This window comes from Rana temporaria, chromosome 4, assembly GCF_905171775.1.
Source record: "Rana temporaria chromosome 4, aRanTem1.1, whole genome shotgun sequence".
Taxonomy (NCBI): Eukaryota; Metazoa; Chordata; class Amphibia; order Anura; family Ranidae; genus Rana; species Rana temporaria.
Genome location: NC_053492.1, coordinates 252,256,582 through 252,277,330, shown reverse-complemented (window position 1 = coordinate 252,277,330; position 20,749 = coordinate 252,256,582). Strand labels below are relative to the sequence as shown.

At 43.4% G+C, this 20,749-nt stretch overlaps 1 protein-coding gene across 1 annotated transcript in view; it reads left to right on the top strand.

Annotated features, from left to right (window-relative positions):
* The window catches only part of FAXC (failed axon connections homolog, metaxin like GST domain containing), a 63,393-nt gene that overhangs the window by 25,098 nt on the left and 17,546 nt on the right, over positions 1-20,749 (top strand). The window contains exon 2 of the mRNA XM_040350140.1: positions 462-597. Within this exon, the coding sequence (XP_040206074.1) occupies positions 462-597 (136 nt within the window). The remainder of the gene's footprint in view (positions 1-461; positions 598-20,749) is intronic.

Below are 20,749 nucleotides of genomic sequence, written 5' to 3'. Positions count from 1 at the left end.
TTACTAAAACTGGTACATGCAGAGGGTGATTTACCAAAACGAGAGTGCAAAACCCGGTGCAGTTCTGCACGGGAGCCAATCAGCTTCTAACTTCAGCTTGTTGTATTAAGCTTTGACAAAACAAATATGGAAACTGATTGGCTACCATGCAGAGCTTGACCTGATTTTGCACTCTCCAGTTTTAGTAAATCAACCCCACAGAATCTGGTGCCGCTTTACATAGCAACCAATCAGCTTCCAGGTTTTATTGTTAAAGCTTAATTGAACAAGCTGGAGTTAGAATCTGATTGGTTACCGTGCACAGCTGCACCAGATTTTGTGTGCTTCAATAAATCTCCCCTACAGTTGCAGCTTTAAAATAACAGCTTCATTTAATTTCTGACATGTAAAAGGTGAAGATTCAATATTCATAATGTAATAATTAATACTATTACATACTATGTGTCTGTGTTTGTTTGCAGGAAAGAGCAAGAAGTTGATTCCAAAGATGCCATTATTTTACACCAGTTTTCACGGCCTAACAATGGTGTTCCGAGTTTATCTCCATTCTGTCTGAAAATGGAAACTTACCTAAGAATGGCTGACTTACCATATCAGGTAAATTGCAAAGCTAATGTAATGTATCCTTAACGTCAGATTGCTTGCTTTCTATACATACGTTATAGTTGGATATAAACTGCACAAGCAGCTAAAGATTACTAAGTAATAAAGACCACTAAGTAATAATCATTATAGAAACAAAGGGATCTTCTTCCCCCGCTCCTTGACACAATCTTAAAAAAAAGCCCTGGCCTCCTGGCCACGTCAATTATTCAGTGTCCTGTAAAAACTACAAGTACCGACAACATTTGCGGCTGTCAGCTTGTATTTCTCAATGAACTGTCAGGGTGCTGACTCTATCATTGAGTCATTGTGTAACTGCCTGCATATCGGAGGTATAGGAGCATAGGTGCCGCCCCCCGTCCATTGTCGCCTCCCCTATCCATTTATCCGGCCCCTTTCAGGACATCAGGCTGTTTTTTTGAAGCACCTATTAGAGGCTCTAATAGGCTTCAATATAGGGCAGGCTCAGGTTGCAGAGAGTGTGCTCTCAGTCCACTCAGCTGTGTTACAACAGTGAATGCATATTCGCTGTTGTAACACTGATCCTCCTCTCAGTCACTCAGGAAGCGGGTTTTGACACCGTTCACCCGATTGGCTGAAAGGACAGGTGACCCTATTGGATGCCTAGGAGGAGGAGGGGAGGAGCTGGAAGCCGCCATGGACGAGAGGACTCAGAGCCGAGCCACTGTACCACCCTGCCTGCCACCCACCACGATGGGGTAAAGGTGGAATTATCCTATAATTGAACCAGCTACCAGTTCCTAGGAGATACTACAGCACATTCCAAAATAAACACAATAAAAACAATATGTAAACAAAGTATAACCAATATTTATCCTATAAACAACATGCAAATCAGAATCCCTATTCAAACCTTAAAGCATTAAAGTGTCAAGGAGCGCGATCTATTTTACTTCAGTCTGTTTCATCTTTCTTCACATTATTTTAATTTTAACTCTCTTTTGAGAGCCCCCTGTCGCCTTTATTATTTGCATTGACATTAGAACCATTATTAAACAAGATTCGACAGAACAGAGATATAGTGGGTATTCAAATGGGAGGGAGGGAATATAAAGTATCGGCTTACGCAGATGACATGCTCTTCTCCCTAACAAAACCACAGATATCCCTTCCAAATTTAATGAAAGAAGTAGAACTCTACGGGAGGATGTCAAACTTTAAAATAAATTATAATAAATCTGAAGCAATGGGGGTCGCTCTGCCAGGGTCGATTAAGAATGGTTTGGAATTTAGTTTTAAGTTTAAGTGGACGACGAGGGCATTGAATTATTTGGGCACTCAAATGCCACCAGATTTAAAGGATACTTTTGAACTAAATTTTAAACCATTATTGGGTACAATCAGAACAATGTTAGATGGATGGAGTAGAGGGATGCACTCTTGGTTTGGGAGATCTAATATTTTGAAAATGAGTGTAGTGCCAAAGTTTTTATATCTTTTTCAAGCTCTACCAATTCAGATCCCCATGTCGTACTTCAATCAAATTCGGGCCTTATTTACAAAATTTATATGGGGGAGTAAAAGGCCCAGGATCGGTAGGAAATTATTGATCCTACCCAAGAAGGTGGGAGGGATATCAGCACCGGATATGTTAAAGTACTATCACGCAGTCCAGTTGGGAAGGATAGCAGATTGGAGTAGACATGGGGATTATAAATTGTGGATCACTATAGAGCAACAAATGTGCCCTGTACCGTTAGATAGGGCAATATGGTGCTATTCTGCGTTACCCCTTACAGTTAAAACTCACCCAACGATAGGACCAACTTTATGGACTGGAAATAAAATATGTCATAATCCGAATTTCTCAACTAATAATTCCCCCCTCTACCCAATAATAGGAAATCCAGAATTCCAGCCTGGTATGGAATCCCATATACTCAAGAAATTAAAAGAAAAGGGTAGATTTCAAGCCTCCCACTTTCTGGGTGAAAGGGGGTGGATGACAATAGGAGAAATAGCACAAAGGGGAGGGAGCGGCGAGATACCGATATGGCAAGCGCGACAGGTACGACACTTTCTGGAGACTCTGGATGGTGCAGAAAAGTATAAACGGGCACTCACAAAGTTTGAGGAGTACTGTGGAGGAAAGGAACCACTAGCCCATATGATCTCTAAAATGTATATATTATTGACTGCACCACCAGAAGACTTTAGAATGTCGAGCCTAGTAAAATGGGAGAGAGATTTAGGCCAAGTTTTTTCCCCAATACAAAGCCAAAATATTATAAATTTAGCATTAAACTCTTCAAGATGCACGAAAATACAAGAATTAAATTATAAAATATTAACAAGATGGTACTATACGCCAGCGCGTTTAAACACATTTTTTCCTGAAATGTCAGATAGATGTTGGAGAGGCTGTGGGGAGAAAGGGACAATGCTACATACATTTTGGGGATGTCCAATAATACAACAATTCTGGGAAACAGTACGGAGAATTACACAAGTATTTACGGAATATCATATTCCAGTTGACCCATCGTTTTTTCTACTACATCATGCTGAAATATATCCGGTGAGATATAAGGGATCAATGATGTGTCATTTGATAAATGCGGCAAAAAGTTGCATTGCAACAAAATGGAAAGACCCCGAGGCACCTCCAATATCTATGTGGCTGAAAAAAGTAAGGAAAATAGGGATAATGGAGAAACTCCTCCCAAAAACAATGGATAAGAAAGAGCAAATTAAAATGATATGGGCACCTTGGGAATTATTTTTACAGTCGGAGGAAGGTAAAAAGCTAATAGGAGAATAAGATAAAGGGTAGTAGATGGAAGAAAGAAGGAAAATAGGAGAGAGAACATTTTGCGCACGGATGGAGGACAGCGGAATATATATATATTTTTTTTTTCCCTCTTCTCCTAATTCTTCTCTCCGGCCTGAGGATAGACGGCTGGAGGAGGGGAATGGGGGAAGAAGGGGGTCTAGAGGTAGGGATAAGGGGGGAGGGAAAGGGGGGATAAAATGAGGAAGGAAGTGCTGCGGGAATAAGGAGGGAATTAGTACTTTAGATAAAGAATAAATGGATATTTAGTGGGAGATGGAATACTCGGGTAGTCTGAAAATTAGTTTAGAAGTAGAAAGTATTTGGTCTATCATAGAGGAATGGATTGAAACTAGTAGTGATACAGATATTATGAATAGTAAATAGAGTTGAAGAGAGAGAATAAATATAATTTCCATATATATGTTGAGGTATAGGACTATGCTTAGTCCTCTTCTTATGTTTCCTGTATCACTTTCTTGCTTTTTGTTTTCTTGGAAAAGAAACAAAATAAAAAGGAAAATTTGAAAAAAAAGAAAGTGTTACTAAACCCATGACCCTGCAGTCATTATATCTGGTCTCCCACAGTACACAGAGCATGTAAATGCAATTATTTTAGTAAATGTAAACTGTTAAATACCTTTTCTCATCAGCAGCCTTTAGCAGTCTTGTGATTTCTATCAGTTCCTAGTGAAGCTTGTAGGAGGAGTTTTCATACTGCACTTGTCCTATGAGGCTGCAGAGCTTCTAACTTCTTTTTTTTTCTTGGGAGAGTGTATGTAATCAGCACAGGGCAATCGGCACATTCCAGACATACCCAGAGGGTTGGAAGCTCTGCAGCCAAAGTCTTCATACCCACCAAACTGAGCATGTGCAGCCTGACTCCAAAGGCTCTGTCTTACCTGGACTTGTCCAGGGGTACAGTGCAGGGTGGGGAGGCATTCTGCATACAAGATCAAGCAACCTTTTTACGCTATATTCAGATAGAATGGTCTATCTATGTGCCGGCGTAACACGTTACACCGCCGTAAATTTGGGCGCAAGTTCCGTATTCAGAAAGAACTTGCGCCCTTAGTTACGGCGGCGTAACGTATTTGGTCCGGCGTAAGCCCACCTAATTCAAATGGGGATGATATGGGCGTGTTTTATGTATATTAACTGTGACCCCGCGTATATGACGTATTTTATGAACGGCGCATGCGCCGTCCGTGGAACATCCCAGTGTGCATATCCGGAGATACGCCGTCGTATCTCGTATCTGAATCCGGGCCACTGATTTTACTGTTGTGGGTTTAGTAACACTTAAAGCGGATGTGCCATGGGAACAAAATATTAAAAGTCAGCAGCTACAAATACTGCAGCTACTGACTTTTAATATTAGGACACTTACCTGTCCTGGAGTCCAGTGCCGATCGCAGCAGAGCACGAGCGATCGCTCGTCACTCTGCTGCTCCCCCCGCCATCCACGCTGAGGGAACCAGGAAGTGAAGCGCTGCGGCTTCACTGCCCGGTTCCCTACGGCGCATGCGCGAGTCGCGCTGCGCCCGCCGATTGGCTCACACGCTGTGTGCTGGGAGCCGAGTGTTCCCAGCACACAACGGGCGACAGACGGGATGTGACGGAATGCCCGTCTTTCGCCCGTAGCGTGTAGCCGGAAGTGGGTGCAAATACCTGTCTTTAGACAGGTGTCTGCACCCCCCTCCCCCCTGAAAGGTGTCAAATGTGACACCGGAGGGGGGGAGGGTTCCGATCAGCGGGACTCCACTTTAGGGTGGAGGACCGCTTTAAGTTTAAATTAAAATAAAACTGAAGTAAGCTGGATTGTGCTCCTTGACACTTTGCATAAAGGTTTGAATAGGGATTATGATTTACAATTTAGCGTGTGTAAATGTAAACGTCAGCTACTTCTTATTCCCGGTCAATTGAGGATATGATATAAACATGTTTTTATTATGCTGTTTTAGGGCTCTTTCACACGGGCGGCCCGTTCAGGTCCGCCTGACAATTTTTTAGGCGGACCTGAACGGGCACTCCGTTCTTCTCTATGGAGCCGCGGATGTCAGCGGTGACATGCCCGCTGACATCTGACCCGCTCTGACCCGCCAAAGTGTGACGGAGGAAAAACCTACTTTTCCATCCGTCTGGCGGATCGGATCGGGTGAACACGGACAGATGGTCCGTGTTCATCCGATCCCCCCATAGGGGAGAGCGGAGAAAAGACAGGGCGGTCCCTGCACAGTGTGCGGGGACCGCCCTGTCATCCGCTGGCTCAGCGGGGATCAACGGAGTGATCCCCGCTGAGCAAGCGGAGGTTCACGGGGCGGATCATTACTGATCATTACTGATCATTCCTATATACAAGTGAGCCTGGGCTGGCTCTATCTTCTGTGCACATACATTATATTATATGCTATACATATACATATAGATCACATATGCTCCAGGGTCATATGTGCCATAATGATGGAGTCCAGTACAACTTATAAATGTTACCGCTGTTTGGGCTTAAAAGCTGAACTATAGGCAGACATAAAAGACACAAATTAATGACATTCTGAAAGGTTTACAAGCTGAGTAGAGTCATTTTAGCACTTAGTGACTCATTTGTAATGGGGAGCGAATATACTATTGAGTGTCACCTTTGAGTCTACTGGGGCTGCTGAAATCACACCCAAGATGGCAGTGAACCGAGCAGCAATCTCAGTGCTTTTAAATGACTACACAAGGGAGACTTTTTAAAGATAAATAACATGTAAAAAAAAATATTTTAAATGTACATGTAATATGGTATTTGTTTTGTAGAATTAATAGTCTGGTGACAGGGGGCCATATTCTGAGTAAAGTTACGATGGAGTATCTCAGGATACTCCATCGTATCTCTCTCTTTTGGCCCGTGTATCTATGCGAGTGATTCTTAGAATCATTTTCGCATAGATACACTTAAGATCCGACATGTGTAAGTCACTTACACTGTCTGATCTTAAATGTAATTACTCCGCCGGCCGCTAGGTGGCGTTTACGTTCAGGTCTCATCTGTTTATGCAAATGAGCCTGATACGCCGATTCCCGAACGAATTCGCATCGCGTAACCGTCGCTTACGTCGTTTGCGTAGGCGTAAGGTTACCCCTGCTATATGAGGGGTAACCTTACGCCAGTCCCACGTAGGCCATGTTAAGTATGGCGTCGGGTCCGCGTCGTGTTTTCTCCTCGGGTACGTCGTTTTACTTAGTCGTTCTTGAATACGACTTTACGTCAATGACTCACACGTCGGCGTCATTGACGTTTTACGCCGAGAACTGGAGTATGCGCACTGGGCTATTTTAAGCCTGGCGCATGCGCAGTTCGTTAGAATCGGGGGCGCGCTTAATTTAAATACAAGCCGCCCCCTTGGAGTTACGCGGGGATACGCCGGGCCAAATACACTACGCCGCCCCAAACTACGGAGCAAGTGTTTGGGGAATACAGCACTTGCTCCTGTAGGTTGGGGCGGCGGAGTGTAAATGGCTTATGCGCCGCCCGCCAGAAAACTACGAGAATATGGCCCAGAGTCTATTTAAGTCCTTGTCAAGGAAGGACCTCACATCTAGGTAACTCTGCCCTCATTGAAAAACACACATGACACACATGCACTACTGCCAATTTGTGTGAAAGCCAATATTCCCACTAGTATTATTTGGGAGCACTCAGAATAAACACACATGTATTTAAAGGAGTACTACTGGGCATTGAACTTAGAGAGGAAGTAAACCCTGATGGGTTTTACTTCCTCTTTATTTCCCTGCAAAGGTAAAGCATATTGGGCTATTATACATTGCATAGTAGCCCATTATGTATCACTTACCTGAAACCGAGGCCAACGATGCCACCGATGTCCCCACTAGCAATGAGTGTCCATCTTCACCCCTCTTACTTCCAGGGTCGTGAACTCTGGCTCTGTGACTGGCCAGAGTCACGTGACGTCACTCCCGTGCATACGCGCAGGAGCCGCCAGTCACGGCATGACCCCCTTTAGAAAGGGCACGATCACTGTTTCTAAAGTGTGCATGCGCCGTAGACATCGACACATGGCTCTATTTCTAAATATCTCCTAAACCGTGGAGGTTTAGGAGATATTTCAAGCACCTACAGGTAAGCCTTAGACCCCTTTCACACCTGCGGACCGTATGTCCGTTTTTCATCCATACGTTTTCGGATTAAAAAACGGACATATATGTATCCCTATGGGATTGCGGAGGTCAGCGGACTTCCGATCTCATTGGTCTTCGTTTCTGCAGATGGAGGAGAATCCTATTTTTCCATCTGTCTGTGGATCGGATCGGATGAACACAGACAGACGGTCCGTGTTCATCCGATCCCCCTATAGAGGAGAGCGGAGATCTGACAGGGCGGTCCCTGAACAGTGTGCAGGGACTACCCTGTCATCTGCCTGCTCAGCGGGGATGACCGGAGCGATTCCCGCTGAGCAAGCGGATGTATAAGGAATGGATCCTCACGGGATCCGTGGGTGTGAAAGGGGCCTAAATATTGGCCTACCTGTAGGTAAAAGTGGTTGTACAGGGTGTACAACTACTTTAAGCCAGGTACACACTACAGTTTTTTTTTTTTCACAATCCATCGGATTACACGAAAAAAAAAAACTGTCAGGTCCGGTCCGGGACACTGCACTAATTCTGCAAGGTTAGTTCCATGATCTCCCCCACTGAGCTATTGTGTTCTGACAGGGGGACCCCCCCCCCCCCCGCCAGTGCACTCCGATCAGTGCCATTGGCTGAGCTGAAAGCGCTGGTCGGGGGTAGGTTGGCTGCTGTTTTTCCGAACAGCCAGCTTCTGTCGGACAGACCGACATACACACAGGCAGAATGTCGGCCGATTTTTTTTGAACCAGCAAATGTCTCCTGACAGTCTGCCCGTGTGTACCCGGTTTAAGGATTCACATGCCATAATACTAATACTAATCAGGATTGTTCAGTGTTAAGTTGATCAGCCAATCGCCATCTCTTTCTATTTTAGTTGAATGTCAGAAGTTTGTGTCAGGGCTATAGACCTCAATCGTAATACTGCCAACATGCTGAAGATCACAACAAAAAGAGCAGTAAGGCATGGACAAAGACCAAACACACATTCATTATGCTGGGATTTCACATTGTGGATTTTGTGGCAAATGGAACTTTTCCATTGCCAACTACATTTTTGGTTTCAGGCTAGGTTCACACATATGCAAATTGGATGCGTTTTGAACCGAATCCGATTTGATTTGCATGACATGTGAAAGAATATTGCTTTCTATTGTACCTGTTCACATATGTCCGGTGGAGCCAGATTGTGGATTCAGTGTGTATTGAAAGACAGTCCTGTCAGTTTTCCAGAGCAGTGCAGTCCGGCTCAGGTGTGAATTCAAGCCCATTGACTTCTATAGGAACGCTTCTGAATCGCACATGTCATTCAGTTGTGAACAGGATAAAATCCTGACCTGATACTGATGTAAACCTGACCTGATACTGATCAAAAATTTACCTGAAATGCTGAACAACTACGTTATCAATTAGCTGTGAAAACAGAGCTTCAGTTTGTACCGCACATGTGTGAACCCAACCTAAGTGGAGTCAATATCTAATCAATTCACAAGGAAATATTGAGTGTAGCTAATGCTGATCTATTTTTCAGCAGCTGCAATTTTGTCTTTTTGTTGGCATTAAATTTAATTGATATATATGAATACTGTGCCCAGTGTCTTCTCCATGCACACTGTGCCCACTTGACTGCTCACCTTAGGAAATAAACCTCCTAGGATGCAGGAGGTCTATAACATGCTTGGTGAGAAAAAGAATTGAGCTTTACCACTCCTCCGCATCAACAGCATTACTGGCATGGAAGGGCTATAATAACCACATCTTTTTTTTTTTTTTACAGTGTGACTCGGAGAAGTGAAAAAAATATCATAGTGTTTAGTGTAAACATCGAAAAACACTTAACATACATAGGTTGTACAAACCACTCAAGTGATGTAGACATAGTGACCCCAAAAAAATCACTGTACGAACCCATCAAAACAACTTCCTACATGCTCCTCGCAGTGCCATTCTCTTAGAAACAGCGGTTTAATAGTCAGGAGAAGAGCACTACAAGGAGCATGTGGGAAGTTGTTTTGCAAGACATTTTGGTGGGTTTGCAGTTTTTTTTTTTCGGGTGACAATTTTTCTACATCACATATGAGTGATTTGTATGTATGCAAAGTGTTGTTTGAAGTTAACAGTGAGCACTATGATATATTTTTTTCTGAGTCACACTGTATTAAAGTATGATGTGGGGATTATAACCCTTTCAAGACGGTAATGCTGTGGATGTGGAGGATTGGTGAAGCCTTATCATTTTATCAACAGGCGTATTATAGACCTCCTGCAATCTAAGAGGTCTATGTACTTAGGTGAGTTGATTTGGAAACAAGTGGGCACAGTGTACATGGAGAAGACAACTTTTTAGGGAGCACGTTTATAGATTAGTGCACAGAAGATTCCAGTATCGCCATTTTATACATTTTGGACTATGGTTTGAGCATTTGAAGGACATTGATACAGTATTTTGTTGATCATTTTTGGGAGGCGCATATTTTGTACATCCTAGAAATATTTTCATTAGCACTGCACTATATTTGGGCATTTATTATATGTTAATGGTGTAAATCACTTTTTAGTGCTGGCTTGCAAACTTTTTGGTTATTGCAATGAAGTTAATTTTTCTTCATTACAATAAGACTTAGTATTATGGAGTCATCTATTGAAAATGGGGAGGGTAGTGCTGCGCTAATCAGTGGTGAATGGATAAGTGAATAAACAGGTGGGGGAGGGGAATGAAAGTAGGTGTAATTGAAATGAGGAGCAATATAGCCCAAATGGCATCAGCATAAAAATAAATATAAATGATCAGTGAACAATAACAGTAATGGTGCAAATCATATAACTACACAGGTTCCTCTTAATGTGATGAAATACACTATAAGTAATGGTGCAAAAAAAATTCCAGGTAACTGTGCTAAGTGACACTCCTATACTGGTGATAAACAGTCCATCAACAGAGTTTGAAAAATATTAGCAAAAAATATAAGTAACATTTCAAAAGTCCAAGAAAGCAAAAGTGCAAGTGTAGGTCCGCAATATGGAGTGAGAGGAAAATGGGTATCCAGTGATCCTTTTAGGGTAAGTAAGGATGTCCCCTTACCTTACTGCTGTAAGGTAACATCATATAGATCCAACCACATTAGATGGTTCACTCGATGGGCTCTGATCCAACAACGGCAGGTCCTCCTTGGAGTTCTCGTCCCAGATTGGTCAGTTTCTCGCCCCAAAGAAATAAAGCATCGATGGTGTGATACCGTTTTAAAAATTTTAATTCTCAAAGAAAATAGACAGGGGTACTCACATAATCCAAAATACTTCCTGAGGAAGTCACATGATAGTGACGAATGCGCATGAGTCCACTGAGAGGTATCGGAGGTGACGTTGGCGACAGATTGCCCCTCTTTTTTACATGCTCAATTGTATTTTGGATTATGTGAGTACCCCTGTCTATTTTCTTTGAGAATTAAAATTTTTAAAACGGTATCACACCATCGATGCTTTATTTCTTTGGGGCGAGAAACTGACCAATCTGGGACGAGAACTCCAAGGAGGACCTGCCGTTGTTGGATCAGAGCCCATCGAGTGAACCATCTAATGTGGTTGGATCTATATGCTGTTACCTTACAGCAGTAAGGTAAGGGGACATCCTTACTTACCCTAAAAGGATCACTGGATACCCATTTTCCTCTCACTCCATATTGCGGACCTACACTTGCACTTTTGCTTTCTTGGACTTTTGAAATGTTACTTATATTTTTTGCTAATATTTTTCAAACTCTGTTGATGGACTGTTTATCACCAGTATAGGAGTGTCACTTAGCACAGTTACCTGGAATTTTTTTTGCACCATTACTTATAGTGTATTTCATCACATTAAGAGGAACCTGTGTAGTTATATGATTTGCACCATTACTGTTATTGTTCACTGATCATTTATATTTATTTTTATGCTGATGCCATTTGGGCTATATTGCTCCTCATTTCAATTACACCTACTTTCATTCCCCTCCCCCACCTGTTTATTCACTTATCCATTCACCACTGATTAGCGCAGCACTACCCTCCCCATTTTCAATTGCTTATGGTTTGATACACCTTCCAGTGCCGCAGCTGTACCTCCACTTCTCATCACTTTCATTTCCCCTCCCCCTTTCTTCCCCTCTCTGTTTCCCCTCCTTTGATAAGCGCGGTAATATCCATTTTTCCACCATGGAGTCATCTATGCTGTCCATATTCAAAATGATTATGTTGTGGTACATAATCATATAATCCCTATCAGTACTTCTATTGATGGGTATTATATGTACTACAATTTAATCACTTTGATGGGAATGGGATTATATGTACCACCACATAATCTTATAACACAGCTCTTTCTTCATGGTCCTGAGATCTACTCTAATACATTTTGGCAGAACATTTTAGCAACAGACTGGAATTGTATAAAGAAATACATTTATGAGGCACAGATCTCATAATTATACAATCACTAGGTATTGGTATGTTATATATATATAGGCTTCTTTAATTAGGAAACATCTGCTAGTATTATGAAATTCTATGACCTGATTTATGAGCCATATTTATATACTGCTATAGAACATTCATGTACTGGGTTCATTTTTTTCACCTAGAGTTGAGATAGACATTAGAAAAAGGCATTGGGCATTATTTTACCCATAAACATTTAGCCTTACTGGTTAGGCCATTATAAAGCCAGAATGTATTGGTGGCCTCTCAATTCTGCTGGGTCCCCCTACACAAGTCCTGCTATAAAAATAAATAAATGGAGAGATCAGATAAATACACAGATCAGATCAATTTATAAGAGCTGTTTTTACCTGTATGTTTGTATGTATGTCCATTCACAATGCCCTGCCAGACAGAAGAATAGTGTGCACCCGGCCTAAAAATTAAAAGCACTCAGAACTTAGTGTAAGGCTCCATGCACACTAGCATTTTTTTAAGCTAGAAAAATGCTGGAGAAAAAACGCCGGTAATAGCTTTTTGTAGTAGCATTTTAGGAGTGTTAGTGTATTAGTATTTTTACAGTTCCTTTAAAAAAAGGGGGCGGGGGGGGGCTCAAAAACACTATTAGTAGAGTTTAGGAACACCTGGCATTTAGGAGCAGTTCTGCTGGAAAAACGCTTCAAGAAAATCTACAAAAACAATTTTCTGACCCTAGATGTTGAAGCTCAAAAAACGCTAATGGCCTAAAATAGTGTATTGGGATGCCTGCCTTTACACGCACATTACTTTTAATGGCATCCCAGTCTTATCCGTAGGGTTCAATATTGAGTTGTTCCACCCTTTGCAGCTATAACAGCTTCAACTCTGTCTGACTTGCAGTCTCCGCTCTAATTCATCCCAAAGGTGTTTTATCAAATTGAGGTCAGGACTCTGTGTAGGCTGGTCAAGTTCCTCCACCCCAAACTCGCTCATCCATGTCTTTATGGACCTTGCTTTGTGCACTTGTTCAAATCATTTGCTAGAGGGGGATTATGGTGTGGGGTTGTTTTTTAGGGGTTGGGCTTGACCCCTTAGTTCCAGTGAAGGGAACCCTTAAGGCATCAGCATACCATTACATTTTAGACACTTTCATGCTCCCAACTTTGTGGGAACAGTTTGGGGATGCAAGATCCATAAAGACATGGATGAGCAAGTTTGGGATGGAGGAACTTGACTGGCCTGCACAGAGTCCTGACCTCAACTCGATCGAACAACTTTATGAATGAATTAAAGTGGAGTTTGCGAGCCAGGCCTTTTCGTCCAACATCAGTGCTTGACCCCACAAATTCACTTCTGGAACAATGGTCAAACATCCCCATAGACACACTTCTAAACCTTGTGGACAGCCTTGCCAGAAGAGCTGAAGCTGTTGTAGCGGCAAAGGGTGGGTCAACTCAATATTGAACCCTACGGACTAAGACTGGGATGCTGTTAAAGCGGGAGTTCACCCGAAGATTTTTTTTTAACATTAGATTGATGCTCATTTTGTCACGGTGAATCGGGTAGTTTTTTTTAAAAACGAAGCAGTACCGTTTTAGAGAGCGATCTTCTCCGCCGCTTCCGGGTATGGTCTTCGGGACTGGGCATTCCTATTTGATTGACAGGCTTCCGACAGGTTTCCGACGGTCGCATACATTGCGTCACGAGTAGCCGAAAGAAGCCGAACGTGGGTGCAGGTCTATACGGCGCCTGCGCACCGACGTCCGGCTACTTTCGGAAAATCGTGACGCGATAGATGCGACCGTCGGAAGCCTGTCGGAAGACTGTCAATCAAATAGGAACGCCCAGTCCCGCAGCCCATACCTGGAAGCGGCGGAGAAGATCGCTCTCTAAAACGGTAAGTACTGCTTAGATTTAAAAAAAAAACACCCGATTCCCCTTGACAAAATGAGCATGAATCTAAGGTTAAAAATTAACATTTCTGGGTGAACCTCCACTTTAAAGTGGATGTAAACCCACTCTCATCCTTTCTAAGCTACTGTCATTGTGCTGATCTATAAGGATATACATGCCTCCTGCATGTATCCTTACCTGTCAAATGTTTCCCCTCTGTCTGTTATGAGACCTGAAAAACTGCAGATTCTATGGGTGGGTCTGTTGTCTGGAGCTCTGTGGGTGGAGTCGTGATGTCAGTAGACTCCCTGCCCACTCCCTGCCCACCTCTACACCCTTGTCAACATGCATTTTTCCTGTGTATTCCTTACACTAAATTCGGCTATGATCACTAACATCCAGTCAAAATCCATAAAAGTAACCACATGACTTCAGAAAAGGAGTGGGGGCGGGAATTAAAAAACAATGCCTGTCTCCAAGCTAGTGCATGAGATATGTAAATAACCTGTCACTCACAGCAAGGGGGCGGAACGGACCAAGGTTTTTCTCTGTAAGTCCGTTTTATTTCACTGAACAATAAAAGAGGATTGCTCAGAGCTGGATTAACTCTGTGTGGCAAGACTGGGCACAGATGATAGGAAATCTTATACTGTACATTGTGACATCAAAAAATAAATAAAACATTTTGGGTTTACATCCACTTTAAAGTTGATGGGACAAATATTTTTGGTAATATAGTGTAATAGCTGGATTCAGATAGCCGTGCCTAACGTTATGCAGGCGTAGCGTATCTCTTATACGCTACGCCGCCGTAAGTTAGAGAGGCAAGTGTTGTACTCACAAAGCACTTGCATCTTAAGTTACGACGGCATAGCGTAAATTTGCCGGCGTAAGCGCGCCTAATTCAAATTGTGAAGAGTTGGGCGTGTTTTATGCTAATGAATCGTGACCCGACGTGATTGACGTTTTGAATGAACGGCGCATGCGCCGTCCGTGGACGTATCCCAGTGCGCATGCTCCAAATTACGCCGCAAAGACTCATTGGTTTCGACGTGAACGTAAATTACGCCCAGCCCCATTCACGGACGACTTACGCAAACAACGTAAAAATTTGACGCGGGTCCGACGTCCATACTTAACATTGGCTGCGCCATCTTTTTGGTGGAATATCTTAACGCTTAAAAATGTCTTACGTAAACGGCGTATCTTTACTGCGACGGGCAAGTGTACGTTCGTGAATAGGCTTTTCTCGCTGATTTACGCATTCTAGGCGTAAATCAGCGTACACGCCCCTATCGGCCGGCGTAAATAGACAGCTAAGATACGACGGCGCCGGCGGTCGTATCTTAGCTACATTTAAGTGTATCTCAATTTGAGAATACACTTAAATAAACGACGGCGCAGATTCAGAGTTACGACAGCGTATCTACTGTTACGCCGTCGTATCTCTACGTGAATCTGGCTATAAGTACCTGAGATGGATGAATAAATAAGCAATGACAATATTTATTTATATTTATAGTAAATACTGAGCAGATATGAAAACAAGCAGGAATCAGACCTGAAGCCAGTAGGAGCTCGTGGGATAGGTTTATAGACCTGTACCTAGAAGTACTATTATTGGATGTTTGTTTATCTTTGAATGCAAATTGTCCTTAAAATTGCATGCAAAATGGATTATGTACAGGGTTATGTACGTGGCTTATATACGGATTACTTTTGCTTTTAGAGACACATACGCTTATAATTTTCAACTTACTCTGAAAATCATCTTCTTTAAGCTCTGCTAAAGGTACCATAAAGATAAAAATAGGTGTATTTTCTGGACATCTCTAGGAATTAGAACATATAGGATGATATGTACCAAACAGCTGGACACCAACATCTAAAATGATATTGCCATCCAGACTGTGTTATTTCCATATATCCAATAAATCTATGAAAACAACAAGAGAGGAGCTAATGGACTTTCTGATGCATCTGTGTCCATGAATAATAAATGATACAGTGATACAGAGCACAAGATTGCTGTGGGTAAGAAGATATATATTTTTTTAGGGAATTCTTATATAATTTTACATGGTTTTGAATGCAAAGCCGACATTAGAGCTAGGTAGCACACCATAAGCCTCAATTACCCGATAATATATTTACACACAGTTCTACAAATAATGCAGACGCCAAGATGTTTTCGAGCTTAGCAGGTGAATTTGATATTTTTACCAATTTATTTTAAACAGCTCCAGTGGAACTGAAGGGGTATACCGTGGCAGCTCTTGCAATGCCATGCTAGTATGCACAGCATAAGCATTAAGCCTGGTACACACAATCTTTTCCACAGACAAAGCGTAGGACGTTTGTCCCAAGGGCGTTGGCTGTGAACTTGTATTGCATACAAACGGCAAAGAATTATCGGCCAACAAACACAAAACAACATGGTTTTTTAGCTCTTTAGCGCCACCCTTTGGGCAACTTTTGCTAATGTTGTGTTATGGTTAGCATTGCTTCTGAGCATGCGTGTTTGTACTTTGGAGTTTTGTCCGAAGGACTTGTGTACACAAGATCAGATAATCCAACAACACACATTTGTTGTTGGAAAATTTTAAAGCATGCTATCCAACATTTGTTGGCGGAAAATCCTACAACAATTGTCCAATGGAGCGTACAAACAGTCTGGACAGTCCCCAAATTTAGGGGGCTGTTCCTCAGAGAAATCTTTTTAACTTTAACCACTAGGGGCCCACGCTATAATCGAATGACGGCTACAGCGCAGACTCCAATTGCCGGGAGGACGTCCTCCCCTTTGCACGCGCACCGCATGGCCCCTGCAGGGCGCGCCCGCCATGCGCAGTGATCACCGAGTCACTGAGACTCGAGTGATCACATATCCAAGCAAGGGGCCGGTCCCGGTAATCGTTCTTTTTTTCTCCTCGCGCTGACAGCGTGAGGAGAAAAAAAAGCAGATCACCGGCTCTTGTGTACAGGATATCGGTCCCCAGTGGAAGAGGCACATCAGCCTCATTAGTGAACACCAGTACCGCCTGCCAGTGCCACCTGCCAGTGACCACCAGTGCCACCTGTCAGTTCCAATCAGTACCACCTATCAGTGCCCATCACTGCCACATATCAATGCCCACCACTGGTGCCAGTCAGTGCCTCATCAGTGTCACCTACAAGTGCTTCCTTTCAGTCTCACCTATCAACGCCCATCATTGCCACCCATCAGTGCCCATCACTGCCACCTATCAGTGCCCATCACTGCCAGCTATCAGTGCCACCTATCAATGCCACCTATTAGTGTCAATTCTCAGTGCCCATCAGTGCCACCTCTCAGTGCCCAGCAGTGACGCCTATCAGGGCCCACCAGTGCCGCCTTATCGATGCCCACCAGTGCCCCCTTATCAGTGCCCACCAGTGCCACCTATCTGGGCCCACCAGTGCCGCCTTATCAGTGCCCATCAGTGCAGCCCATCAGTGCCCATCAATGAAGCCTATCGGTGCCCATCAGTGCAGCCTCATCAGTGTACATCAATGATGGAGAAAAATTACCCGTTTGCAAAATTTTATAACAAAATATAAAACGGTTTTGTATTTCTTTAAAACAATTTGGTCTTCAGAGGTGATCAAATACCACCAAAAGAAAGCTCTATTTGTGGGAAAAAAATTATAAAAATTTCATTTGGGTACAGTGTTGTATGAGTGTTGTATGACCGCACAATTGTCATTCAAAGAGTGAGACCGCTGAAAGCTGAAAATTGGTCTGGGCAAGAGGGGGGTTTAAGTGCCCAGTAAGCAAGTGGTTAATAATGGTGTCTCTGGCTCGGGCAGCTGGGGGGCAGTCTACCATAGCAACATTTCTGTGATTGGCCTGGAGCAGGAGGAGGGAGGGGAGGGGTGTGTCTGCTGCTGGCTGTGTCTGGGGTTATTGATGATGTCACATGCTGATATCACAACTCCTACCCGGCCCCTCCCCTCCCCTCTCGGCTTGTGTAGACTTTATTGCTGTAGATAAGGAAATAGATTAATTTCTGCCTTTGCTATCACTGGGGATTAGGGGAGGGAACTCACCAGCAAATGATGGACTGAGGACAGCACGTTGGAGGGAATTTGGCAGCAATGCCATAGCAAAGTCCGGTGAGTACAAATCAGGGAGGGGGGATTTGTGCTGGGGGTGGTTTGTTATAGGGGTAAGGCATTCTAATGGGAGGTGGGAGGAACGCTGTGCTTTGGTTACTTTTGGCTTTCTTCACTCTACCACTCTCTGCTTGTTGTGCACTTATGACCCAAAGAAAAGTAGGCTCAGATGTAAGTCCTTCCCACTGCACAATTTAGCCACACCCAATTTTTGATGTAGCATGTTTTGCATACTGCTATTATCCCTGCCCCTTGCTCTGTCCTTGCCCCTCCCACCCCCAATGAAAGTATGCATGGTCAGTAATGACAGTAAGGCATCCCCGTATTTCATTTCGACACAGCCCCACTGCTAAAGACTTTGTAGTTTGTATTGTCACCAAACCCCCCCCCCCCCAAAAAAAAGCAACTTGGAATTCACTGATGAGTTTGAGACCAACAAAAGGGTGGGGGTTTCTGGTGTTTTGCTGCATCTTTAATAAGGAACAGGCATGCAAGTCTGCTCAATTCATAGAAATGTTACTTCTCTTCCTGATTCTTTCAAAACTAAAAAATACAATTGGGGTTAGATTTAAAATTATTACAATATAAGCCTAATGTCATCAATTAATTTAGTTTATTAAAGAGAATATATCAAGGGGAATTCGATAAGGCAATAAACCCTCGTACACGCGGCTTTCCCGTCAGGAAAACTGCCATGAGAGCTTTTGTCCGGGAAAACCGGCCGTGTGTATGCTCCATCGCAGTTTTCCCGACAGGAAAACTGCTGGAACCAGTTCTCTTTTTTCCCACTGGGATTCCTGGCGGTTTTTAACCTGGCAGTTTTCCTATGGAAAACACTGCGATGGAGCATACACATGGCCGGGATTTCCAACCTTAGCTCTCAGTCTAAAGACAGGTATTTGCACCCACTTCCGGCCCGGCATTCACGGGCAAAAGACGGGCATTCCGTCACATCCCGTCGCCCCCCCCGTTGTGTGCTGGGAACACTCGGCTCCCAGCACACAGCAGGGAACCGGGCAGTGAAGCCGCAGCGCTTCACTTCCTGGTTCCCATAGCGTGGATGGCGGGGGGAGCAGCAGAGAGACCTCTGCTGCGATCGGCGCTGGACTCCAGGACAGGTAAGTGTCCTAATATTAAAAGTCAGCAGCTGCAGTATTTGTAGCTGCTGGCTTTTAATATTTTTTTCCCATGGCACATCCGCTTTAAGACCAACTCAAAGCTGGGGGGTTTGGATATTGTGTGTTCATGACTTAAATAATATAATAAAATAGAAAAATGTGAAATAAATAGTTTGAATGTGTTTTTTATATTTACTTTATTGGTTGCTAGGACGAAGTCCACTCATGTTGCAGCAGCCAATAAGTCAAGTCACACTGAACTGACAGCAGATGGAGCCTGATGGGGAATTCGGAGGAACTAGTTCCCCATTAGGTCTACCTTGCCTTTGATTGAGAGTTGATGGCAGTGGGCAATATCCATAGTCACAATTAATACCAATATCTTTGGAATATGTTCACTGCCATCCACTGTCAACCACAGGCAAGGCAGCCCTGATGGGGAACTAGATTTAGAGTTCCCATCTGGCTCTGCCCACCCACCAACTCTAAATCATGGCTACTGTGCCTGTTGAGTAGGCAGAGTCTGATGGATCCTTGCCTGTGACTGATGGCACACAGCAGTGGGTGGATTCCAAAGCTGCTATTGGAGAGAATTAGTCTCTCAGTTCCACATTAGGCTCCACCCACCTCTAGCCCAAAGCTCCTTGGCCAGGCGCCTGTCGGTGATGGGTGCAGTGGCAGGGGACGACAGGAGTGAGTGCACTGAGAAAGGAATATCCAGTGTGGACACGCCTTCCTCAGTGTAGACATGGACAGATTTACATACCTGTCTCTGGCAGGTACATGAATTGGGCACAAGCTGCTCCCTGACGGAATTCTTTAGGATGTTGGGGACACCCTATATGAGTTCCTGAGATAGTCTATTGAGAGTGTCTAACTCGACTTGTGTACAGACAATTCATAATAAACTATGAAGTACTACAGTGCAGGCATGCCATCGCTCTCATCTGGTTATGTGAGTGCCAACGTAAACAAAGCAACTTCACTAGAATTAGAATCTTCTGCTAGCACTTGCCTGGTCTATTTTCTATATTAATAAGGCCAGTTCACACCATAGAAACAAAGTCTGGATGCATTCCAGATGCTTTTCTGCATGCACGTTTTTGATGCGTTTTTGGTGTGGTTTTTTTTTATGCAGTCCAGTGCATTTTTCTCACGTCCTTTGTTTTTTATTTTTTTTACCCTAAATAAGGACATGTGTGTTTTCAGTGCGATTTTAGTGCATTTAGGTGTGTTCAGGTGCATTTTCAACTCGTTTTACAGTGTTCCAGTGCTGAAACAATGCAGCACATTCTACTTTTTTTCTGGAACTGGCACACACTGGAACTGCAAGAACTGGTGTGGACTATGCCATTGAAAACCATATAACCTACTTTGCATGCGTTTTTGATACAGAAAAAAAACGCACTGGACTGCATGTGGTGTGAACTGGACCTTATTCAGGGGCCTTTCACAATATTCATTGTGGACACAGGTTGTGATGCACATGTTCAATAAATTGTGCTTTGCAGTGCATAGGGAACCCATTTAAAGTGAAAGGGCTGCTATTCCACAACACATTAGGGTAGATTTACTAAAACTGGTGCACTCAGAATCTGGTGGAGCTGTGCATGGTAGCCAATCAGCTTCTAACTTCAGCTTGTTC